This window comes from Aethalodelphis obliquidens, unplaced genomic scaffold, assembly GCF_003676395.1.
Source record: "Aethalodelphis obliquidens isolate GAN/ISIS:26980383/991018 unplaced genomic scaffold, ASM367639v1 scaffold11, whole genome shotgun sequence".
Taxonomy (NCBI): Eukaryota; Metazoa; Chordata; class Mammalia; order Artiodactyla; family Delphinidae; genus Aethalodelphis; species Aethalodelphis obliquidens.
Genome location: NW_020837955.1, coordinates 15714575 through 15741629, shown reverse-complemented (window position 1 = coordinate 15741629; position 27055 = coordinate 15714575). Strand labels below are relative to the sequence as shown.

At 43.2% G+C, this 27055-nt stretch overlaps 1 protein-coding gene across 1 annotated transcript; it reads right to left on the bottom strand.

Annotated features, from left to right (window-relative positions):
- Positions 1 to 133: 133 nt before the first annotated feature.
- PI4K2A (phosphatidylinositol 4-kinase type 2 alpha) lies at positions 134 to 27055 on the bottom strand. The gene is made up of 9 exons (XM_027112211.1): positions 26506 to 27055; positions 19441 to 19641; positions 15003 to 15134; positions 14483 to 14636; positions 9825 to 9886; positions 8029 to 8128; positions 6918 to 7051; positions 6359 to 6418; positions 134 to 2568 (listed from the first exon to the last, which is right to left on the bottom strand). Exons 1-9 carry the CDS (start codon positions 26938 to 26940, stop codon positions 2407 to 2409), a joined length of 1440 nt encoding a protein of 479 aa, XP_026968012.1. The 5' UTR covers positions 26941 to 27055; the 3' UTR covers positions 134 to 2406.

Here is a 27055-nt window from a genome sequence, read left to right as displayed (position 1 = left end):
GTACCTTCCTCTGCTAGAGGAAAAGAGACTCAGGAGCCATATCTCAGTAACTCCATGGCAACACAGGGTTCTTTGTCCTTAAAATTGCATCCTACCTTGTCTTCCTTCCACAAAAGAAAACTAGACAAAAAAGGTCAGAATTGGACTTGTTATTCATACATCTGCATTGATTTAAATACATTACATACAATTTCTACAGTGCATTAGAACAGTACAGAGGCAGCAGCACTCTACAGCCCAGCCTCTACTCCCTGACACTGGGAGACAGGGCCTGTGGCTGGCAGAGGGCCGGGCGGTTCCTCGAGTGCCGCCCAGAAGCCTGCCCCGGCACTCTGGGCCCTAGCTCTCCCAAAGTCCACATTCAAGGCAACCTGAGTACAGGCTTCAAGGAGAACGGATGTGGGCCAGGAAAGGATGCCCCATACTCTTTGGCCTGCCAGGACTGGGACCAGCTCCCTCTTACATTGGACCCAATTTCCTTCTCATCCCAGAGCTTGTCTGCCTGAGGACAATGTGCAGATCTGCTCAGTGAGGGAAGCACCGGGCTCTTTAGACTGCTCAGGCTCTCTCAACACCCAGGTGGGGGCTTCACAAACACGTTTGCACACAGATGTCTGGAGAGTTAAACACACCTGGGTCCTCTCCGGCCTCTGGGAGCCCTGCTGCTCCCATGTTCTCGCAAAAATGATCCCTAAGGCCAAAGTCGGGGTTGGCTCAATGGGATTGTCAGGGCTGGGGCCGGTGGGGAGCTGTGCCTTGTCCACAGGGCATGCGTACCCAGCTCCAGAGACTTCCTGTCAGCGGGGTGGAAGCCCAGGATAAGCTGGCTCCTGGGGGCTGGACTGGAAGGTGCCCAGCCTGGCGCAGCTGACGAGAGAGCTCCACACCTCCTGCATGGCGGGAGCTAGGCAAGCAGAGGGAACACAGCCATAGTCCTTGCTCCCTTTCTTTGGTTGTTCTTCAAACCTTCGAGATAGTTTCTTTCCAAAGCTGATTGACCAATCGCAGGACGCCGGAAACTTGAAACGTCCAGTAGCACAGGGCTGCCCCACAGCCACGGGTGGCACCCTCTTTACTCCCCCCTGAGGCCATTCTTTGCTTTGGTGTAGAAAGGGCTCGGACAGCTGGTAAGGGGGACAGCTGAGGGAAGAGAGACATGGAAGCAAGAAGATGCACACTGGGTTGGGCAGCCACCGGGGGGCAGTGTGAAGGCCTCTCTCCTTAGGGCCCTGCCTTTCTCAAGAAGCCGTGGAAAAACTGGCCTGGAACAAGAAGTGGGGGAGCAAAGGGAAGCTGCCAACCAGGAGGCGGAACACAAGTCCTGTTACCTCCAGCAAGCAACAGTGGTAGCGGAAAAAGAAGTCCAAGGACCTAATATCCTGTCCTCTTATGTGCTGAGACCCACCCCAGAACCCTCATCGAGAGCCACTCCAGAACCCAGAACTGAAGCACTAACTCAAGAGTTGAGAACAAAACATCTAAAACAACAGGAACAAATTAGCAGACTGGGAGAGTTTGTTACCTTTGGCTACGGCCAAGGACTAAGGAAGCAAGGCTCGGATAAGTTCACCCATAGACCATTACAGTTCCCAGCATATACCCAGGTGGTATGGATCACATTTGCATGCTGGGGAGTCAACTTCCTCCCTCCTGCCTTTGCCTGAGTGACAAGCAACCTACAGGCCTAGACTAGAGGGGTTGGGTCCCCAGCAGGGAAGGGAGCAGAGGTGATCTATACCATCACTGTAAAACTGCTGGGAGTTCTAGAGCAAAAGTCTCCCCACTGTGAGAATCGTGTCTGGAGTCAGCCTATTGCACCAGTGCGAGGAGAAGGGGAAGAAGACTTGACAGAAAACCAAAAGGAAGTGTGGCTTCTGTCTGTCCCAGCACTGCGAGTCACCTAGCTGCCTTGGTCTGTGGGGGTAAGGAACTGTGAGACACCTGGATGTCTGGGCCCATGCAAATTTAGGTCTGGATCAGAGGTTTTCTGCTATAAGAGGTTCTGGGATTCTGCCTGGGTTTTATATTTAAATTTGTATTTGCTTTTTTCTGATGCAGAATATAATGAGGAATAGCTACAGAGCAGGGTGTCAGGAAGGGAAGGGAGTTTCCCAGCCTTCCCCCAGGAGATGCTGGAAGGGAGATGCTCCTTCCCGGGCATCTGGACTACTTGCACGGAGCGCCAGCCCCCCTACGCCAGCTCTCAGAAGGGCCCAACAGCACACACTGTCCTTCTGATTGTGCTTCTCCCCGTGCTTGGGAAAGCTCTGAGGGGGTGGTGAGCAGACAGGGAGGGCTCTTAAGGGCACTGCTCTCTGCCGGCTTCTCTGGCTCTTCCTGTAACCTGCTCCCCAGGCTTTCTCCCAGGCCAAGTCTCAGACAATGTGCCTTTGTCTGCCTCTGGGGCTACCACCATGAAAAGAAGGGCTTCCGACTCTGAAAGCTCTGTGTGTAGGACTCGCTAGCAGATCGCTGGTGGGAACGGGCCGTCTCGACAATCACGGGTGGCATCTGGACGAGGTGCAGGGGACTCTTGTTGTCTTTCAGGGCCTGGGTCAGATTTAGGATCTGCAGTGGGAAAAATGAGATCAGTGAGGGCAAAGCCTAGGCATTCTGGTCTGCCTCTGAAGGGAGACCTGCAGATAGAGTGCTCCTATGAATCAAAACAAAAATAAACAATCCACTAATGGAAAATTGTACCAACAGGCTATTTACTAAAGTAAGAATGTAAGTGGGCAATATACAGAAAATGGAAACCTCTCTACTCGTTGAAAAAATACAAATGAAAACAAATACCTCCTATTTTTTTGCCCTTCTAGTTAGTAAAGATACAGAAGACGACGATGACGACTCAGCTGGGGAGAGTTCAGAGACGTGGCTGTGGGACTGGATCGTGGGACAGTTTTTCAGAAAGGCAAGTGGAACATAAAGGCTTAAAAGTGAACAGGCCCTCTGACTCAGCAACTCCATTTTTAATGACTAAGGGAACAATCACTGACATGCACAAAACACTTAGTTTCAATCAATACAGTGCAGTATTGTTTGTAACAGTGAAAATGATATAAATACCTGAGAGTATGGGATCAGCTAATAACTTAAGGGATTAGAAACAAGCAGTTAAAAAATATATTCTCTTGGCATGGAAAACTGATCACAATGTCTTAGATGGAAAAGAAAGGAGATAAGGAACCAGTATTATAGTGTGACTCCACCTTTATTTTCTTATCTACTTATCTACAGAGAAAAAATGTCTGGAAGTTGGCAGTGATTATCTCTGGGTCAAGCAAGGTGACCTAGGGATAGGGTGATTTTTGTTTATCCTTATTTTCTGATTTTCCTACAAAGACCATGTATTAAACAAAAAAAAGCCATTTCAGTTGAATTGTCCCTCTCATGCTGTCTTTTCATCATCTTTTTTTTTAAATAAAACTTTTACTTTGGAATAATTTTATACTTACTGAAAAGTTACAAAGATAGTACAGACAGTTTCTATGTACCATTTATCCAATTTCTCCTAATTTTATCATCTTATATAACAGTGGTACATTTACCAAAACTAGGAAATCAACATTGGAACATTAGTATTAACCACACTTCAGGCTTAATTCGGATTTCATTAGCTTTTCCAGTACTGTTCTTTTTCTGTTCCAAGATGCCACAGTGCATTCAGCTCCTTTCCAGTTTTTGTCTGTATTTTACATGTATTTCAGATATGTGTGTCTAAAAGAACACATTTTCTTCCCCTTGTCAAAATCATAGTCACCACCATTTATCGTCTCTGGTAGGACAGTACAAAAGCTGAAGTTGTCCTATGACAGCCTTCTTTAAACCACTGGATGTTGAAGATTTTCACAGCCAGGCCAGACACATGGGAGGGGAAGCTAGGCGGCACCCCCATATCACACAGGCCTCAAGCCATAAATATCCTTGGCCTACAAGTGCTGCCCCAAAAGAGGCAGAGATTCACTTGGAACAGAGGTCAGAAGTGAGAAGTTGATCCTACCAGTAATTAATTTCTTTTTTACTTCATTGTTTAGGTATTGCCAGCACCCTACACTGCTTCCAAGAGCCTTGAGTACAAGATCAGGCCAGAGAACTAAAAGGAGCTTCAAATGGAATCAGAGTGAATTGTGCAGGAGACCCGCCCAACTTAAGAGACAGGAGTTCACACCTGCCCTGGCTGGGTCTCCCTGTGCTTTCTTTGGTTCTTTGGGTTAGAAGCCACCTTTCCAGCATGTTTAAAATGGGGTAAAATGTCAAACTGTCTACAACTTACTTTCAAAAGATTTGGCCAAAAACAAACAAACAAAATCTATCTATCTATGGAGACAGACAAATTATATAGATACATTAAATAGAGAAATTATATAGATATATAGAGATAGATACTATTCAGATAGATAATATTTAGAGAAATAAGATAAAGCAAACGTGGCTAACTAAATGTAACAATTGGTGAAGTCTAGAAGACCTCCACTCATTCTTTCAATTTTACTGAGGTTTGAAGTGTTTCAAATTAAAAAGTTGAAGAAAAATTTATAGCAGGCACATAATGCCAAAAAAGAAATACTGTCTTTGAAAATGTTATCTAAAGAAGCTTTCCCTCAGACCCTGCATTCTTTATCTAACTCCTGGTTAGAAGCCTTTATGGTGTGGAACAACTTCTATCCCCCAACTCCATCTCTCTAGGGGTTCCTCATTCTTCACCTTTGACTCTGGGCCATTGTACAGCCCACTCTGTGATTACAGCTCAGGTAGGTAGAAGGTGGTGCCTTCCTTTCACCTGCATGCTAGGAGGAGGAGCTGGACGCTCATGGAACCTTATGGTTTCAGAGGGAGGCACTCTAGGTTGTAAGATGCCACAGGCCCTCAAAGGACATTAAGAGCACAAGTTGGAAAGAAAGCTAAGATTGCACTCTCTCAATCCACGCCCCCACCCTGCCTTTTGCTACTCTAGATAATGGTCCTAACTAAATATCATGAGAGGAAGATTGTTATGATGTTGGCAAGAGACTGGAGTTGGGAAGGGAGTAGAGAAGAAACTACAATAGGGACAGAGGTACAGCCTACATAAACTTGAGAAGTTTGTTCCTTTATGCTGAGTTCCATAATACCAGACGACATCACGTGGCTTTTAAGGTTTCTACAAATTCTGCCAGCTTAACTGGGCCCTTACATTATTTGGGAAATGTAGGAAGACCATGTTATGGTATTCAGGCAGCTATAATAACTGCAGCTCTTAAAACCTGTCTGTCCCATATCTAGAGAAGATGGGCTCGGTAAGCTCAAGAGTTGCTCTCACCAGAAGCCTTTTGCTAAATGGAAGAAAGAGGTAAATGTATAATTATGACCGAGAACACCCTCTTGTCCTTCAAAGATGTGAGAAGCTGTATACAAAGTCATAATCAAAATAGCTAACCCATATTGAGTACTTCAGTACACCAGCACTACTCCAACTGTTTTCAATGATTTATCTCATAATAACCCAACGAGGTAGGTGCTGTTATTAATCCCATGTTACAGATGGAGAAACTAAAAGAAGGAGAGATTAAGTAACTCAACCAAGACCTCATAGCTAGTAAATGGCAGAGCCAGGATTCAAACCAGGCACTCTGACCAGTTTGTGCCCTAACCACTAAGCCATCCCAGCTATCTTTAAGACTTCAAAGTGATAAGCAGAATGTCAGTGTCCTACAGAGTTTTTAGACAATTTTCAAGCTATTCTTTACTATGCTTTGGAAAGTCAACAACACCCTGGGGGTTTCCTTGGTTCTCTTTGAAGGTGAAGTGGAGAAAAAAGAAATAATATGGCTTGTAACTATAACAATAAAACTTATAACCATGACCAGCATCTGAGTGCTTACCATGTGCCAGGCATTGTTTTTACTAAACACTTGATACACATTATCTTATGTAATCCTCTGGCCAACTATGCAAAGTATGATTACTGTCCCATTTTATAAACAAGGAAGCAGAGACTCCTGCCCAAGGCCATAATGCTGGGAATGGTCAAGCAGCAGTCTGACTCCGGAGCCTAGCTCTTGACCACCAAGGCACAAGGCTGCGTTGCACAACTTGAGGACACAGACCACCAGGTAAATTTACCAATGAACTATCCAGCAAGGGGCACAGAGCTAAGCACATAGTAAGTGCTTCACCAAGCACCAGATACCATGGAAGAGGTGGCAGATTTGGGATGGCTACCTTTCCCCCTCAGGTGTTAACGGAGAGTTACAAATATGTATGGCATAGACTAAAATGGGTTTAAAATACAAGCTTTACACATTTACTCAACATGAGCATAAAACCCTCTCAGAGAGATCCCAGGGATGACACCAGGAGGATGTCCCAGGCTTACCTGTCCCCGCATGACAGCAATCTGCTTATGGAACTGGCCCCTATCAAATCCAGGATCTTTCTGCAAAAGAAGGGCAGAAGGCGATGGAACCTGCATGAATCCCTCAGAAGAACCCGTTCTCCTCCCCCAGTTAGAAACTTTCTAATAAAGAGAACCTACATGAAGCTTCAGAGACTTAGTGAAATTAACCACCCCAAGAACTCCCTGTTTCACAGATGGGGAAATAGAGAACAAGTAACTATTTTGTCCTCAGTCTCATTATTAACTCTAGAGAACTCCAGGTGCTAGTGCTCCATTTGAAAATGAGAGCTCTGCAGATACACTGCAGCCACATGACACAAAGGACACAAGCCAGTGTGATTCATCACAGCTGCCAATTTTTTTTCAAACCAACTCAAACCAGGTCTTGCTGTCCACAGGGGGGAATCTTGCTCTTCATTGGCTAACACAAGCCAGAAGGGTGTTTCCATTCTCTTTGGGCTTGTATCAAGACCAATTAGAAAAACCACTGGAATTCTTTCTTCTATATGGTTATAAGGCTGAGGTTCCCAGGGCTAACCTTGAAGAGTTCATATAGGTCCTCCTCCAAGTCCTTGACGAAGTTAGGGTCTGATATCTTTGGAAGAATCAGATCTTTGATCTCCTGAGAGAATGGGACTTTTGCCTGGGGCAACCAGGCCCAGTAAAAAGGATCTGAAAAGAGGAAAAGTCAAAAGCAAAGCTGGTGTTGAAAAAATCCCTGCCCATCTATGTCCTCCACCTATCAGAGCACTGGCAAAAGTAGGATACTGCTCTTATTTGAAACACAACAGAAAATAGAAGTTATAGGGGGGCTTCCCTGGTGGCGCAGTGGTTGAGAGTCCGCCTGCCAATGCAGGGGACATGAGTTCGTGCCCCAGTCCAGGAAGATCCCACATGCCACGGGAGCGGCTAGGCCCGTGAGCCATGGCTGCTGAGCCTACGCGTCCGGAGCCTGTGCTCCGCAACGGGAGAGGCCACAACGGTGAGAGGCCCGCGTACCGCAAAAAAAAAAAAAAAAAAACAAAAAAGTTATAGGGGCTGTTAACCCTAAAGGTTACACAGTAAGTGGAGACACTGGGCTTCAAACCCAGGTCTGCCTAATCCCTGAGCCTGTGCTCTTTCCCAGACATTATATGACTTTCTAAGATGTAAGCCTATCTAGTAGCAATTACTTGCCACCGAAACATTGAGATGCTCCTTCTGAAAAGACAGACAAGTACTGCAAAGGGACTAGTGACCCTCTACTTGTATCTTTCCCTTTCTAAAGGTTTCTCAGTTATAATGGGGCAGGGCTGGCTTCTAGAATGTCAACATGGAAGACAGAACACTGACAGCAGCTTGTATTTAGAAACACAAATAGAATAAATTATGATAAGACAGTCCTCAGAAAGAATAAGAAAAATGCAAAGCAGAGATGCAAAAACTCAACTCTGTGCTTCAAATGGGAATAATGTAAGGTAAAAATTATAATAGCTTACATTATGGAGTAGTTGCCATGTGCCAGCCATTGTGCTCAAGTGCATGAGCTGCATTATTTCATTAATTCTTAGAACAATCCTGTGATAGAGGAATTATTATCTTCATTGCACACATAAGAATACTGAGACTGAGCAAGAAAAGAGCCAGACCATAGCGGTCTTAAGACTTACACGCCCTCCAGGAGTCAGGATGTTTCAGGGGGAAAGCCAGCCCATTGTCTATGGCAGCCACCTTGATAACAGGCTCCTTCACCACCACCCAGTCTGTGTCCTGAAGAGCAAGGGAAGATTAAATATTTATTGAGTCCCACCTGCCCCAGGCCCTTTAAAATAGCAGCAAAGCATCCCATCTCAACCTCCTCAGGCATCAGTCCTTACTCAACCTCTGAACTGGTTTCTATATTGTTACCTGACTTAATACATTCATGGCACTTTGATTTGGCTAATTCAAGATTCCCGGAGTCCCTTTCTTATCTTAGAAAAGGTGCCCTTCCCCAAGAGTTGCCACAGTCCTTGGTAACATGGGAAATGACAATAACAAAAGATAACTATAAGCCATTCCTCCTAGGGAAAGGCAGTGAGAATCCTGCGAGTATAAAAAAAAAGAAAGAAAAGTCAATTATCAGTCAGCCAAGGTCCTTTGGTGTGGAACTTGACTCAGATGCCACTTCAGTGGTGGTGACCACATTTTCTAGTAAGATAACGGAACCATGGAAGATAACAGCTGGCTGCTCTTGCATAAGGGAGTCTGTTCCCCTGCTTCAGTGATACATTAAAAGGAAAAGGACGAGAGCTGAATGCAGAGAGAGCGGAGCAGACTGCCTGTGACAGCAGCCCATGTCAGACATTCCCATGACTGTCTACTTGGCTCCATGTTCAGGTTAACTAGTGCCACCACAGGAACAGGGCATGTGGGTCCAGGATACCTGCATCAGAATCCTCTGGGATACCTTATTTAAGGTGTGAAATCCTCAGTTTTACCCCAGACCTAATGGAGGAAAGGCTTGTACTTATCTTACGGAAAAACCCGAGTGAAACTTTTTGGCCAACCCAATAAAATCTGTACTTTTTTTTTTGGCCACTCTGCACAGTGTGTAGTATCTTAGTTTCCCAACCAGGGAGTGAACCCGCACCACTTGCACTGGAAGCACAGAGTCCTAACCACTGGACCGCCAGGGAAGTCCCCCGAATCTGTACTATTTTTAGTAAGCTCTTCAGGTGATTCTGATGTACAGAATTTGAGAACCACTATTACAAAAGGAAGTAAAAACACTACGAGGATGTGTTAACTAATCTTACTGTGGTAAACATTTTGCAATATATACATCAAATCATCACATTGTACATCTTAAACTTGCACAATATTATATGTCAATCATATCTCAATAAAGCTGGAAGAAAAAAAAAAACACTATAAAGAATAAAAGCCAACCTCACTCTCCTTCTCCAGGTAGCCTTCCTGCTAATTTTTTTAAATGTGCAGATTGAACAGGGATGGGGAAGTGTGGTGGAGTATAAAAGCAATGAGAGGGTAAAGAAAGTTGCAGGAAGCAGCTTTTTCTAAACTGATGTTCTGTGGTATTGTATTCTTGTGAGAAAAGTATTCCATGGTCAAAAGGTTTAGAAATCACTGAGCCAAACAAAATCACACAGGTGCACTAACGCACTATTTCTCAGACCTTTACTGTGCTACTATGCAATGTGAATCTCCAAAAAAGGCACAAAGTATGTAATATGTTCCAAACTTATTTGTACTTTTCTTCAGTCTATCCCTATCATTAGCAGGATATTCCTTAAAAAACAAATTGAGAAAAGCTCTTCCAAATATTAACCTATCAATTTTAAAGACATGTGCTATCCTGATTCCTCTGAACTTATGTGACCTAAATATCACCCCACTACATGCTTTCATATTATGCATATACTACACCTCATCCTCTCCTTCAAGATATAGATCAACCACTTACCCGAGAGCTAGCACTATCCATTGGACAGTCATATTTAATCAGCCAGTTGTCATTGCCTCGATCTGTGAACAGAAATATGAAGTTAGTAGAAAAAACTGGGGTAGGGCTTCCCTGGTGGTGCAGTGGTTGAGAGTCCACCTGCCGATGCAGGGGACGCGGGTTCATGCCCCGGTCCGGGAGGATCCCACAGGCCATGGAGCAGCTGGGCCCATGAGCCATGGCCGCTAAGCCTGTGCGTCCAGAGCCTGTGCTCCGCAACGGGAGAGGCCACAACAGTGAGATGCCCGTGTATCGCCAAAAAAAACTGGGGTGATTTTCACTTTCAGCAATGATGAACTAGATACTCTGGACACTTGGGGACCAATCATCCTACTAGGTATAACTACAAAAAACAGATAAAATATTTTTATTCTTATTTATTTATTTATTTATGGGCCATGCCACATGGGATCTTAGTTCCCTGACCAGGGATTGAACCCACTCCCCCTGCAGTGGAAGCGTGGAGTTCTAACCACTGGACCGCCAGGGAAGTCCCTGGATAAAATATTTTTAAATCTCTTAAAGGCACTGGAGATTTTATAAGACCCTTAAGAGTTAAAGTGTCATGATCTGGGAGAAAAAGGTAATCCAGAGAGGGGAGTCCAGCATTCGTGACTTCTTTTCTCTTACAGCACCTGCTGACTTGGGAAGAGGTGGCTGCGAGGTAGAACAGTGTTCTAATAGCGCTGGGGACCCAGAGAGACAAAGTTGTAGCCTGATGATGGATAAGTTGGGGGAACCCTGATAAATCACCCATGCTTTTGGCTGAAACCTGAAAGGCTACAACCCTGGAAGTAAGCAGAATTTCCCAGCAATACCTGAAGTTAAAGTGATCCTGGGTTGCTGATGACCCTAGCTGCTCGCCAAAAGCAAACATCTCTTTCCAGACAGGATTTATACCAACATCTCAGGCCTCCAAATGTTTCTATAATTTCTGATATACAATATCTGACAATTAAAAATAACGAGGTATACAAAGAGACAACATGACACAAATAAAAACAAGAAAAACAAAAGAAAATTAAAACCAAATCTACAGGGGCCCCAAATAATGAACATATAGACTCTGAAATGTTCAAGGTAAAATCCTTAATATGGTTAAGAAGATAAAAGGCAAGATTAAGAACATCAGCAGAAAACAGGAATCTATAAAAAGAATCAAATAAAAATTCAAAAAATGAAAAATACAGTTAACAAAATTAAGAACTCAATAGATAAGTTTAATAGCAGATTGTGCTAAAGAAAGTAGTGATTTGAAAGACAGACCACAAGAAATAAACCAGAATAAAGCACCCAGGAAAAAAAGATATATACATGAATGTATATCTAACAACATATAATTTGGAGTCCCAGAAGGAACAGAGAGAAAAATGGGCAGAAGTAATATTTAAAGAGACAATAGCTGAGAATTTTCCAAAAGTGACAAAACATATCAAACTATAGATTCAAGGAAGCCTGTATATACAAAGGAAAATATACCTAGGTATATCACAGTAAAAATGTTGAAAACCAAACACAGAGTAAATCTCAAAAAAATCTAGAGAAAAAGACAGATTACATTCAAAAAGGCAACAGTAATATGGACGACTTACTTCTCCACAGAAACCATGGGAGCAAGAAGATAACGGAATGTTTTTTAAATACTGCTAAAAGAAAATAATTGCCAATCCCAAATTCTATACCCAGCAAAAATATTCCTCAAAAATGAAGCTGAAATAAAGATATTTTCAGACAAACAAAAAATAGGAAATTAATCACCAGCAGACTAGTACCTCAAAATAATAAAAGTCATACATGAAAAACCCACAGCAAACATCATACTCAGTGGTGAAAGACCAAAAGCTCTTCTTCTAAGATCCCGAACAAAGCAAAAATGCCCACTTTTACCATTTCTATTCAACATAGTACTGAAAGACCAGAGCATTATGCAAGAAAAAGAAATAAAAGGCATCCAAACTGGAAATAAAAAGGTAAAATTATCTCTGTTTGTAGATGATATGATCTTATATGTAGAAAACCCTAAAGATTCCACAAAAAACTGTTAAAACCAATAAATAAACTCAGCAAAAGTATCAGGATACCAAGTCAACCGCAAAAATCAGTTGTATTTCTATTCAATAACAATGAACAATTCAAAAAAGGAAATTAAGAAACAAATCCAGGGACTTCCCTGGTAGCGCAGTGGTTAAGAATCCGCCTGCCAATGCAGGGGACACAGGTTCAAGCCCTGGTCCGGGAAGATCCCACATGCTGCAGAGCAACTAAGCCCATGCACCACAACTACTGAGCCTGCGCTCTAGAGCCCGCGAGCCACAACTACCAAGCCCATGCACCGCAACTAATGAAGCCTGCACGCCGAGAGCCTGTGCTCCGCAACAAGAGGAGCCGCTGCAATGAAAAGGCCACATACCGCAATGAAGAATAGCCTCCACTCGCCGCAACTAGAGAAAGCCTGTGTGCAGCAATGAAGACCCAATGCAGCCAAAAACAAAAACAGAAAAAAAAGACTCTGTGCTCCCAATGCAGGGGGCCCAGATTCGATCTCTGGTCAGGGAACTAGATCCCGCACGCTGCAACTAAAAGATCCCACATGCTGCAACAAAGATCCCATGTGCCACAACTAAGAGCAACAAAGATCCCATGTGCCACAACTAAGACCCAGCGCAGTCAAATAAATAAATAATTATTTTAAAAAAGAAAGAAAGAAATCCATTTACAATAGCATCAAAAAGAATAAAATACTTAGAAATTAGTTTACCAAGGAGGTGAAAGACTTGCATAATGAACACTACAAAACATTGCTGAAAGAAATTAAAGAAGACATAAATAAATGGAAAGACACCCTATGTTCATAGAATGGAAGACTTAATATTGTTAAGACATCAATACTACTTGAAGTGAAGCAACCTAGAAATTTAATGCAATTCTATAAAAATCCCAATGATCTTTTTTGCAGAAATAGAAAAGCTCACCCTAAAATTCATATTGAATCTCAAGGGACCCCAAATAGCCAAAACAATCCAGAAAAGGATCAAAGTTGGAGGACTCACATTTCCTCCAAAACTTTCAAACTTACTACAAAACTTACTACGAAGCTATAGTAATCAAAACAGTGTGGTACTGGCATAAAGACAGACCAATGGACTAGAATAGAGACTCTAGAAATAAACCTTTGCATTTATGATCAAACAATTTTTGACAAGGATAGGAAGACCATTCAATAGGGAAAAGACCGTATTTTCAACAAATGGTGCTGGGAAAACTGGATATCTATATACACAAGAATGAAGCTGGATCCTTACCTAACACCATATACAAAAATTAACTCAAAATGGATTCATGACCTAAATCTAAGACCTAAAACTATAAAATTCATAGACGAAAACATAGGGCAAAGCTTCATGACATTGGATTTGGCAGTGATTTCTTAGATATGACACGAAAGGCATAGATTAAAAAAAGGAAAAATAATACTTCATGAAAAATTTTCAATTAATTGCATCAAAAGACACTATCAACAGAACAAAAAGGCAACCCACAGAATGGGAAGAAATAGTTGCAAGTCATGTATCTGATAAGGGATTAATATCCAGAATATATAAAGAACTCCTACAACTCAACAAAAATAAAACAACCCGATTCAAAGATGGGCAAAGGACTTGAACAGACATTTCTCCAAAGAAGAAATGCAAATGGCCAAAAAGCACATGAAAAGATGTTCAAGATCACTAATCATTAGGGAAATGCAAATCAAAACTACAATGAGATACCACCTCATACCTATTAGGATGGCTACTATCAAAAAAACAGAAAATAACAAGTGATGGTGAAGATGTGGACAAATTGGAACTCTTGTGCACTGCTGATGGGAATGTAAAATGGTGCACCTGCTATGGAAAACAGTACGGCAGTTCCTAAAAAAATTCTCAACATAGAATTACCATATGATACAGCAATTCCACTTCTGGGTATACACTCAAAAGAACAGAAAGCAGGGTTTCAAAGATATTTGTACACCCACGTTCATAGCAGAATTATTCACAATAGCTAAAACGTGGAAGCAACCACGAAGCAAGTTTCTGTAGACAGATTAATGGATGAGTGAAATGTGGTATATACACACAATGGACTAGTATTCAGTCTTAAAAAGGAAAGAAATTCTGACACAGCCTACAATATGAATGAACTTTGAGGACATTATGCTAAGTGAATAAGCCAGCCAGAGAATGAAAATGCTGTATAAATCCACTTAGATGAGGTACTTAAAGACAAAACTGTCCTGTGATAGGCTGGGCTACCATGAATGACTAGAGATCAAGGATAAGAGGACTCTTCACGTTGCTTTGGAAGAGCCAAAGTGTCTTCTGTCTAGGACCGGGAAAGAGGCAAAGATAAAACATAAATACTCACCCCTCCTGATAACTACACATGATGTGCCTGAACAAGGCTTGTCTAGGAAAAGTATTTTCAAGACCCTCTCCAAATGTGCATAACCCTTATGTCTTAGACTAAACTCATCCTGATAGGGTACTCTGATACTAAGCTCTGCAAGCCTCCAGGTCTCCCCCGTGCCTCATCACAGTCTGGCACAGGGCACAGAACCACCCACAGCTGCTCACCAGTGTTGCGGATGATGTAATCCAGCACCACTAACCGCTCAAACTGTAGCAGTAGTTGCCGGTTAGTGTTCTCAGGGAGAGGTTCTGCTTCAAAATGACGTAGCCAGTAGTCTGCATCTTTGTACCCTTCAACAAAGAGCTGGAATGAACCAACCTGCAATCAAAAAGGAAGAATAAAGGTATTTCCTTACAGCCCAAGTGCAAAGATCCCAGGAGTAAGCCAGGTACCCACTAAGGCCCTGTGGAGTTTATATCAGGAAAGGGTTGTGACAGTAATTGCTCATCCAAATTCAAGAAGCCCAGCTAAATGGTCCAGAGGAGTAAAGTGAGAAAGTTAGGGTCTCTTTGGAGAATTATTCCTCAAACCTTAGGCCCTTAACAGAAATGAGCAAGACAGAAGCCTCCCGGCAGACTATTCAAAAGTCCATAGATAAGTCTGTTGACACCTTGCTTCATCACTTGGATGATTATGCCACTATAAATCATCACCTTTGGTAAGCCACCTAGGCGCAGTCTATACCTTTGGCGGTAGCCCGATGCGGTTAAACCGCTGTCCAACTTTTGGCACTTTTTCCAGCGCAAGCCGCTTGCCCCTGGACTTCACTCGGTCAATGGCACTATAGTTGAAGGTCTCACTGGCCAGGTATACTACCTACAGTGGAAATAGAAGAGACACCTAGGTTAGAGTCAAATTTAAGGAACTATACCACTATGGCAGAGAATAGCTAGATGCTCACCAACACTGTTCCTCTTCCGCACATAGAAGGAATGCATTTCTCAGCCTTTCTAGCTGCCAGAATAGAGTATATGACTAGTTCAGGCCAAGAGAATGTTGACAAAGTGATGTATGCCCACTACTTCCAGGCCTGGCCCCTAAAATTTCCCATGATCTTTAGCTCACGTTCCCCAATCTGTGTAGCTGGAAATGAAGCTGAGCTGGCAAAACCACATCATGGAAAGATCCCAGATCTCTTGCCGCTACCTGGAGTGACATGGGATCTAGGAGAGCTGCCTAACTAGCATGGGTCTTGATGTGAGCAAGAAATAAACTCCTACTGTGTTAAACCACTGCAATTCAGGGGTTGTTACAGCAGCTAGCATGAATTACCCTGACCACTACAGCTACCTCCTGGGTTAGGAAAAGATGGCCCAGTGCCTATTTTCTCTCCAAATAAAAACAAATTGCAATTTACTCTATACCCTTTTATTTCCTGTTGAACTCTGTACTATGTACAATTATTTACATTCAAAAATTAAACAAATATTAAAATTGGTTTTAATTTTTAGTGAGTTGCTATATATTTACATAGACTGTATCTAGAATATTACACAAGAAACTAGTAATAACAGCTGCCTCTGAGGAAGGAAACCAAGTGGCTGGAAGACAGGGGTGGGAGAGAGGCTGAATTACTCTTCTTTGTTTACTGTAATTTTTGCACTAGATGCATGCATAACCTATTCAAAAAAAAATTTTTAATAGGCCACCAATATTACACTTGATTGTCAAACTGCAGTGATATCACTGTAATCCATAATCCATATGTGTGTCCATTATCACACTTATCACACTGTCTCGTGATTATCCATTTGTATACCTAACTTGTTTCTTAAGACTAAAGAAATGTGGGGTGGATGAGAACATCTTATTTACATTAGCATCCCTAGTACCTAACACAGTGCCTGGCACATGCTCATTTATTAAGTGAATGAATGAATAAGTTACGAGCTTCTTTCAGAGATAGCTATAAGTGAGTTTTACCATATAAATACCTAAAATCAAATTTATAAGAAAATTCTTTCTTTTCCTAAGCCTTGCAAAATTCATTACAAATAACTAATTATTTTGCCCCCGAAATCTCAGAGACAGCATAAAATAATTCCCTTCCTCCCATCCATCCATCCATCCATCCAGTTTTAACAGAGTACCTAAAACAGATGTGCAAAGTACTGTAGGTTAGCACTCTCTGCCTTACAAATCTGGAAACACAGGCACAGGAATAAAGGGGAAAAAAGGCTTTCCTAAGACTACCTTGCCAGCTTCCATGGTGAAAACACTGGCTCTCAAGCCATAAACCACCCTTTCCCCCCATGAGATTTATTTTCGATCAATTTTTGTAACAAACCACTCTTTCCCTATGACTAATGAAACTATCACAACCTGAAACCTTGCAGGAACAGAGAGCAGAGATAGTGATCGAGTGAGAATTACAGCCTTACTGCTTGAAGCTCCATCTCAGCGTGAGCCCCGTTTCCATAGTGACAGATGCTCTGATCAACTGGATAGAATCCTATCACAAGGGTGGGGACGGAGGGAGGGGAGAGATTTCCTCTTACTATTGTCCAACAGCTGTAATGTTAAGCTTGCAAATATATGTGGGTTTCTTTGGCTTGTTTGTTTTGTTTTAGCATTATTTATTTATTTATTTATTTATTTTTGGCTGCATTGGGGGGTCTTCGTTGCTGTGCATGGACTTTCTCTAGTTGCGTTGAGCGGGGGCCACTCTCCATTGTGGTGCATGGGATTCTCAGTGCAGTGGCTTCTCTTGTTGCGGCTACTCTTGCTGCGGAGCATGGGCTCTAGGAGCGCAGGCTCAGTAGTTGTAGCTCGCGGGCTCTAGAGCACAGGCTTAGTAGTTGTGGCACACGGGCTTAGCTGCTCCGCGGCATGTGGGATCTTCCCGGACCAGGGCTCGAACCTGTGTCCCCTGCATTGGCAGGCAGATTCTTAACCACTGCGCCACCAGGAAAGCCTCACAAATGTATGTTAAGCTTGCAAAGTTCTGTCTCATCTCAGTCTCATGGAAGACAAGTGTTTTTGTTGTTGATTTTTTGATGTAAAGGATCCTCAGTCCTCATTAAGGTTCTCTAACAGGGCAAGAGGAAGCCCAGAGATAGGGAAGAAAGGGATTATGTGACATTAATGATTAGAATAGTCATAAAAATACCACAGGCAAAGATGTATGGAGTGTTTACACTGTGTCAGCTGCTGGGCTACATGTTCAACATGGATTAACTTGTGCAATCTTCATAGCCACTCTCTAAAGTAGGACCTCTTTATGTCCCTATTTTTATAGTGAGGAGACTGAATAGGCAGGGGCTGTGGGGGTGACTTGCCCAAGGGTCACCCAGTGAAGCGCTGCAGCACCAGAATTTGGACTCAAGCCCTCTGGTTCTTAGGCACTGCACTCGAGAAGCACAGGCAAAGCAGACAGGCACAGGGCATGGGTGGTCTGTTATTTACCTAGCAGAGAAAGGAAATTACAGTGATATGCAAGGAGTACTTAGAAGCATTTCTAGAGTCTAAGAGGGGCCTAGTAGGAGGATTTCAGGTTAGGCAGGAGATCTTAGGGGCTTTAATTATCATACAAGATGTTCAATGTGCCGCTTAACTATACGCACACAGAGAGAGCTAAGTATAAAGGGAAGGAATGAGCTGCACAAGGCCAGGCAGTGACTTAGGTGTCAGATGGGAGCTACAAGCCCAGAACTAAAATCAAACATTCTCTCCATTGGCCTGAGGTTGGGGGATCTCTGTTACTGTTTTTTCATGGTTTGCTGTCTATCCACTGATTCCGCTGGTACTTAAGGAATGCTTACTTTAAGTATAGTACTTTGCTAGGTGCTGAGAATGAGAGAAGGAAATTTCAAGAAGTGGTCCCTGACTTCTACAACCTTAACAAATTAGTTGGCTTATTTGAAGTTTGGTGGCAAAGGAGCAGACACAGTTAAACATCCACAACAATCACATTTTCTTCTAACATACCCTGGGAAAACAGAAAAAACAGATTTGAAGGGAAGCTCCTGTCTGCTGATCAGGCTCTTTGCCCACAGCCTGCTATCTAAACCGGCAAAGAAAACCTTAAGCAGGGGTTTTTAATCTAGATCCTATGAGTCAAAGGGTAGACTTCAACTTGTCTATGAACCATCCTCCTGAAATTATATGCAATAATTGAAAATATATGTATTTTTTGTGGGAACAAGATTTATAGCTTTTATCAGATTTTCAAAGAGGATTAAGACCCAGAGATACAAAGATGCCCCTGCAGCCTTAAAGCATCAGATCAGAGTTCCCCCTAAAATTGTTACTAAATCTCAGGGAGCCACACACTAAATGAGTGACGACGTGTCCTTAGATGTTCATATGCTGACAAGCAGATTTCTTCCCCTCAGAACCCTTGGAAGGTTTCATGAGACACCCTGTAGTACAGGGGTTCTTAACCTAGTGTCAGTAAACTTCCTGAAATTGTATGCAATAAATTCTATATTAAAGCATGTTTTTGCAAGAGGCGAGGGGGCGAGGGGGCAGGGGGCGGGTATGGTCCAGACCCTTCAATAGAACCTCAGCTAAGTCTATAACACATACAAGGTATGTACAAATCCATTCTAAGTGTGGAATTGCCTGGATCTGGGAACCCGATTTTGTTATGTTCAGACAAGTACCAGAATTCCATAGCATAAAGATGGGTGAGGAGAATTCCATGTCAGTTCCCTGTAGGTGTTCAGGCCAGACCTTTACTCTAACCCTCAGCCAATCCTAGAGTCCTCCTTGGCATAACTTGCATTAGTGCTTAGCTGACATCAGCTAGTCCATTCTAGACTGTATCTAAATCCTGGAATAGCTCAGAAATCTAACAGAGTAAGCTACAAAAGTAGCTAGGTTTCTAACCAGCTTGGGGTTACCTGGGATCCAAAGACCCAGGGAGTCCATACATGTGCATCAGGTCAGTGAACTTCCTGAAACTGTGTGCAGAAAATTTATGTGTATCCTTCTCAGGATAGCTTTCATCACATGATCAAACCATGAGCTGAAACCTACCACCCCCACCAAAAAAAAGGGCTGAGAACCCTAGACTCAGGGCACAAATAGCTGTCACTGGATCTAGCAGTCCCACTAACACGTAGCAGGGCTTAGGTCCAGGAAAACTCTGGCCAGGCAGTAAGGCTTCCTGGAGACTAACCTTTGTACGCGGTACAATGTTGAGTTCCAGTTTTTGGTCCACCAGGCTGGCCCCTGCCTCTGAGAGATAGCCCTGGTTGAGGACAAGGCAGTCACGGCCAAAGCAGCAGGGACAGCACAGCTTTTGCAGCCACTTGGTCCACTTAGGATTAAGATGCCCGTATGGCTCTTCATTCTTGGGTTTGAAAACAGCAATGATTTTCTACAGAGACAAAAGAAAAAGAGGATGTTAAAGGCAAGTTGATTAAAGTAGCTCACAGACCAGGTCAGCAGGAATCTAGAAAGAAATGAGAGGGCATAGGCAGACAATCCCTATGTACAGTTAGACACTGGCTTCTCCCCCAGCTTGTAAGGGGAAGACACCAGCTCACATGAGCAGCTGAGAAACCCCCTGCCAGAAAGGGCTGAGGCCAGAGAAGATGCCAAGTCTGGTATATACGGTACAACAGATTTTAACACCATCAAACCCCAACTTCTAAGGTACACTCATACATGCTGTTGTTCTGCATCAATTATGGAAAGACTCAAAAAAGTATCAGCTGAAAGGAAATTAGTAAGGTCTTATAGAATGAGGCTAAGAAAGTTCTTTCATCAATGGTAGCTTCCTCTATCGGCCTTACTATTCCACACCCACCCCCTCCGCGTGTTAACAAACCTTAAAAAAGTTTAGGAATGACAAACTAAGAAAGCAATGGAAGAGAAAAATCACAGCAGGAAAAAGGATCTGCTACCTAGTTAGAATGGGTTTCTTTTAAGTAATTCTGATAGGCAAGAGATCAGGACATGAGAGGCCACAAAGATTAAGATCCATCTTCTCTAGCAGACAGTAACTTAATCCTCAAAGATCCTTGGACCTATGGGATGCTGCTGCAATCTAGAAACTAAGGCCTTCCCTCCTGAAGGTTTCCTCCCCAAGCCAGTCAGCCCTCTGAGGTGGTTTTATATTTATGTCATTCCTTCCAGTCCCCAAGCTGGTACTTTCAAAGGAAGAAAAGTAAAGTAAATATGCTATTCAAGTGATTCATCTTTATATCATATGACTCTCCCTCTCCCCTTACCCCACAGCCAACTCAAGCTAGTCTAGGTCATAAGTCATTTTCCTGTGGGTGTCACTTCCTGAATGGCTGGTCACAGCAAAAAACACAAATCCACCTGACTGCATTAAGTACTCATATTAGGAACTGGCTAGGCACATGTCTAAAACAATAACTGGTCAATCTTGAGGACAGTCCCTTCAAGAAGCCTTGCAAGGATTTGAGAGGGCAAGAGAAATACAGAACTTTCCTCCTCCAAAAGAATCAGTTTATTCTTAACGATAAACAAACTTACTTATTCACCAGAAAAAGTCAAATGCATATATTCATATTCTAAGTCTTCAGAATTACATTCTTATCTAAAGTGGCTAGGAAGAGGCCTATTTTAGCAATCGTCCTCTCTGTCTCTGTACCCCTGGAACCCTGGGCTCTGAATCACACAGCAGCAGTAGTAAGTGGCTTACCATACAGAGAATGACTGATGACTCCAATGTAACTCTCTGGAACCTGGGCAGTGAAACCACAGTACAACTTGAGGCCCATCCCAGAACCCACCAGTCAGTTCAACTGAGGCACAATGTGGAGTTCTGCAAGCTGGTCCCCAATGAAAGGGAAACCAAGACATTCCTACTATTAGTGAGGCTGAAAAATAACAGGGCTAAGGCTTAAATACTTCCACTTAAAGAAAGCAGAACTTGGGAATTCCCTGGCAATCCAGGGGTTAGGACTCTGCACTTCCACTGCAGGGGGCACAGGTCTGATCCCTGGTCGGGAAACTAAGGTCCCGAAAGCCACACGGTGCAGCCGGAAAAAAAAAAAAAGAAAGAAAAGAAAAGAAAGCAGAACTTGAAGGCCAACATTGCAGCCAAGCATCTTTTATAGACTGACCTCTCAAACTTCTCAATTTCCTTCCACCATAAGGAGAATCAGAAAGCATTTTGTTGACTCTAAAAGCATTAGTAATCGTGGTTCTCTCAGTATTACAAGAGTTTCATTAAATAATAATGCCTGGAATGGACAAATAGGGGAATGGTAGGGTGGGAAGGATGGAGGAACAGAAGGACATTCAGACAGAAGGGGAGACAAGTGCCTTTCAGGACTTAGCGTTGCCTCAGTTCAATTCAATTCTGCCAACATTTGCTCAGTACCTAGTTCTTATAAGACAGTGCATCAGCACTCTGTGGGTTTCCTAGACAGACACATAAAGCAGCCTCTGGCCTAATTTCCAAAGCTAATGTTAACGTCAAATAATCAACTGTGTTACAGAATACTCAAGAATATTCTCCTAATTCACAGAAAACAAATTCTAAAGCCACCCACCAATATTTGGTTGAGAAAGAAAATAACTACTGCCTAATTTGTTTCACCAACCTTTCTCTTCTTTAATATACTTTCAATTCCTTTATTACATTTAGGAGAAAGCTTCAGTTTGATGTCAATATTTTAAAAACACCCTCCCTTAACACCCACTTACTAAAACCCCTTTTAATAAAGGGGTTAAGGTGCAGGTAGCTCAAGTAGCAGCAATCCATGAACTTGGGGATAAAAACAGCACTGCACAAGGAAGCAAGGGGCCACTCACTGGCTGGTGCCAGACCCGCAACCAGTTACTGAAACCTGGAACCCAAAAGGGTTTCCTGTATCTATGCAGCAGCCCCACGGAGGAGGGTCTATGCTGTGCTAAAATCTAACACAGTTCAAGCACATCACTCATACTATGCAGTGAAATATGCAAAAATAACGCATAATAAACGGGTTTTTTTAAGTTTGGTAAACACAAAGTGGACGGTTCTCAAACTTTTTGGTTTCAAGGCCCCTTTAAACTCTTAAAAACTATTAAAGACCCCAAAAGCTTTTATATACATGGGTAAAATCTATATTTGCTGTACTAGAAATTAAAACTAAAATGTTAAAACTATTTATTAATTCACCTAATCATAAAAATAAGCCTATTACATGTTAACATAAGTGACATGTTTTTATGAGAAATAACTATATTTTAAAAAACATTTAGTGAGAAGACTGGCATTGTTTTACATTTTGCAAATCTCTAATGTTTGGCTCAATAAAAGACAACTGTATTCTCACATCTTTAAAATTCAATCTGTTTCAATATCATACAACATGAGACCTCTGGAAATCTCTGCTGTACACTCATAAGGAAATGAAAGTGAAAAAGGCAAGTCTGTATTCTGTAGAGGTTGGATGGAAACAGCATTCTTTGACTTAGCTATTTAGGTAGAGAAGCCTTATTTACAAGTTCACTTTTACAAAAGAGAGGGATGGACTACTCCAAATATATGAGACCCTGAAAGAAGATGGGCTGTAAGTAGAATGTAATAAAAGAGATTCAGCCTGTATTTATTTTCCTATCCACTGCCATCGACCCAACCTGCCTCATCCATTACAACTTGTAGCCTGGGACAGCTCCCTATAACAGATGGTAGATGATGCTTAAAAATCTCCAGAACTACACCTATATATGGTATACAAACATGACTGTGTCTTAACATTTCAGTAATAAATAAGTTACTCTGTTTGAGATCTTTATTCTTTATTTGGCTATTAGTGTTATTCTCAACCGAATGTTAGGACATCAAAATTTCCTGTAGGGCACAGGTGGTTAGAAGAAACACATTCAATATTACAACATAATTTTATATTTGAAAAATGGAAAATAATACTGTACTGTTTTCATGACAAACTCTTGGTGAATGAAGTATTTTTAAAAGGTTGAAAATTACTGATACAAGGCCAAGCTCCTAGAACATGTGAGCAGTATCTGTAGAATTGTGTCACAAACACCAATGAGCATTATCTAATGAATTACTATTCTCAATATGAAAGGATCATCTCAGAATTATACTACTTTTGCTTTATTCGGTGCCACGTATCCAAGAAAGCTTAATTTAGAGGTCAGTGGGCATGTAACTTAAAAATGAAACAAAACACTCTGAACTCCTGCTAAGCACCAGGAATTAGGCCAGGGGCTTTCATGTGTGGTATCTCATTTACTCCTCCCAATAAACTAGTCAATCACATGCTGTTCTATGTTTTGGCAACATGAACACCTAGAATTACTAGCCTCTCAAAACAGAAAATTCTCAAAAAATACTTTCGTAGATGATTGAGCATGAGACCTGAAGCACAAGGATGTATGTAGATGAGGAGGGTAATATGAGCACTCTACCATGACTCCTGATCTAGCATTTTCCATCTTACTGTTCCAGGTCCCTTACTTGCTCATCCTGAGGAAGGAACCACCCTACAATGGGAAATGGAATCAGGGCTGTTATCTTTAAGAACTTTTCAGACTGTCCAGCGCCAAAGTACCTGTGGCAGAAACTGCTGGTTCCCCCAATCTCTGTTCCCTCTTCTTCCTTGGACACAGGTCCCTGATTTTTAGCTGGGCAAAATAAAGACTACAGTTCCCAGCCACTACTGCAGCTAAGTTCTGGACGATGGAATGTAAGGAGAAGAGTCTGGTGCAACTTCTAGGAAACGTCCTACAGGGAAAGGGCATCCTCTCCCTCTTCCTCTCCCTCTCCTTCTTCCAACTGGCTGAAAAGCAGGCAAGATGTCTGCAGTTTGAGCAGCCATCTTGGATCACGAAGTGGAAGCCACATGCTAGGGATGGCTGACCAGCCGGACGGTTGGATGCATATTGTTCATACTGCATCCATGATAAAGGAAAATGCCATCCCAGCTCTGAGCAGTCTGTAGACTTCTTTTAGGAGAGTCAAATGTACTTTTATTCAAGTTACTATTATTTTAAATTTTCTGTCACACACAGCCAAATTTAGTCTTAACCAATATGGTAGCTGAAAAGAGAAACCAGAGATTCAGATGACTAACTCTGAGGCAGCAGGACATAGCAGTTAGGAGCATGAACTCTGGAGCCAGTCTGCCTGGGTCTGAATCCTGCCTCCTACTTAACAGCTGTGACACCCTGGGCAAATTAGGTATACTGTGTGCCTCAGTGTCATCATCTGTGGGGGCAATAATAGTACCTACCCCTGAAGGTGTTATGAGTACTAAGTGAATTATTATTTGTAAAGCATTTTAAATAGTACCTGGCATACAGTAAATGTTATCTACGTATTTTTAAATAAAATAGTTAAACACATTTGCAGCAGGGCCAAAGATGACAAAACTAACTACAGTGAGTCTGTGGTCCAGTATAACCCACCATAGCAGTTAGGAAGTGATCCTCTGCTCTGAACCACATTTTCCTCAGTGTGAACAGGATGGTTACACTACTAAGTTTTATCCAGTCATATGTGTCTTGACTTCCCCTCTAAGAAAGGACAGTGGCCAGGAAATTTGAGAGACTAAGATCCTGCAAATCACCAAGAAGCATACCCATTGTGTGTCATTCTCTGTGGCCTATGTACTGAGGTGGTAGTACTTTACCTGCCAGGTAGAATTGAGAGATCATATTACTCCCACCTGTCAGAGCACCAGAACACTTCTCTGCTGACCTGACACACTTCCAGTGTTACAGTGGAGCTGTAACAGTGTCATGAAAGAAAAACAAAAACCTTCCTCCTGCTTCTATACCTAACAAAGATAATCTTAGCCCATTCTCACATCAGCCAACAAGCAAACAACTACAAAATAAAATAAAATCCATTCATGTCTTAGATCTCACTCTGGTTCCTAAATAAAAAAGATGAAAACATCTTGCTAACATTTAAACCTCAGGACACCCACCTTTCTTTTCTTCTACAAGTGATGGTTCCTGTTTGAGCTTTCGATTTAACTCACTGCTCCCTTATTTGAAAGACTTACTACTCTCAAAGCTTTCCCCCGTCTCAGTTTATGTTAACTGATTTGATGGCAGAATTGCTCTCTGGTTCTTGGTGATAATTCAGGGACAACAACATCTGGGAGAATTAACTGAATCCTTCAATGAACCTAACCAAGAGCTACAAGTCACAGTCCATCCTGGCCACACAGCACTCCTGCCAAAAGAACACACCACCCATCTCAAGAGTTCACACAAGAGAGATGCAGAGAAAATGTGAGGGAGCTCTGATACCCATCATTTTAATAAGCATAACAATAATACATTTTCCCAATAAACCATTCTGGTCCATCTGAGAACTTTAACAGGGAAGATTTGATTTTTTTTTTTGACTCATTGATATTCCAAAGATACCTCTAGTTTGATCTAAATGTCTTAAATTCTCCTATGGTTATCAAAAGAATAAAGGTCACTTTTCAGCCGCCCTGGTCACTCCATGCCCCATCCCATCCCCCTTTAAACACATACAAGGGGCAAAATAAAGGTCAAACAAACATTCCGCCTTTGTTAAAAAAGCAAACTGCTGACAGTCCTGGGTGAGAAATGAAAGTAAAAAGTAGCTGACAGTCCCATGTTTCTCAAACTTCACATTCTAAACTAAGGAGCCACAAGAAGGATTTGAACAATTTCCCAGAAGTGAGCAATAACCAGGGCAAATGAAACTGATGAGTCCACCCACTCTTACAACAAACGTCTGCCAATAAGGGGCCTGGGTTGGTGGCAGGAGACGTCCCCACAACAGAGAAGGCTGGGAATGAACCCTCAGAGCCCCTGATGGGTCACCCGTCCTCCTCAATGAACAGCGACAACACTGGTTCAGTCCAAAAAGAGAGGACGGGCTCAAAGCTCAAAACAGTACGTCAGTGGCCGAATGAGGAACCTACTAGAAAGCAGCATCTCCCCGCGCGTCTCTGTCCAGAGGCCGACTGCCCCATCACACCGCAGGGCCCCCCGCCTGTATCTGGTCAATTTCCTCTTTTCATTCTCCGCTCACTCTTCCCCTACCAAATAAGTTCTGATTTATTTCTTCATTCCGGACAGCTTATCCGTCTCCAGTCCTCAGTAGAATTCCAAAATCCTGCCAAGAGGCTCTGCACTGTGAAGTTTCTCCATTTCTTAGCCTTTCAAACCCCCGTTCTCCCTCTGGCTGTGCGAACCCTCAAACTTCCCCGGACAGGCCCACCCTCCCCGATGCCGGCGGTCGCGGTCCCCAGCCCGCTCTCACCCCCTGAGGGTCCTTGACGAAGTAGCTTCCGCTGGAGCCCTGGTAGATGCGCTCGGGGAAGATGCAACGCTCGATGGCCACCTCGGCCTGCCGCACCACCGCCTCGAACTCGGGGTCCTCCGGGAACTCGTTCCGCTCGCGGTGGGCCTGCGCGGCGTGCGCGGCCGCCGCGGCCTGGGCGGCCAGGGCTTGGGCCTGCGCCGCCACGGTTTGGGTTTGACACTGGGCCGCCGCGCCCCGGGCCCGATCCAGCAGTGGCTGCCGCTCCCGGTCGTGGCCTGGCGAGCCCTGCGGAGAGGGGGCCGGGCCGGCCACCGCCGCCACGCGGACCGCGCCTCCCGGCACCTGCGGAAAGTGAGCGGCCGAGGCGGACGGAAAGGTGTAGTCCGGAGGTTGGGCCCGCTCAGGGGACACGAGTGGACTAGTCTCGTCCATCCCTCAGGCCGCGGGCTCCAGGACCCGGTGCGCTTCACACAGCTGAGATCCCGGCTGGGACCAATCCGCGAAACCCCCAACCCTCCCCGGGCCAACCAGGTCCCGACGCCTCTTT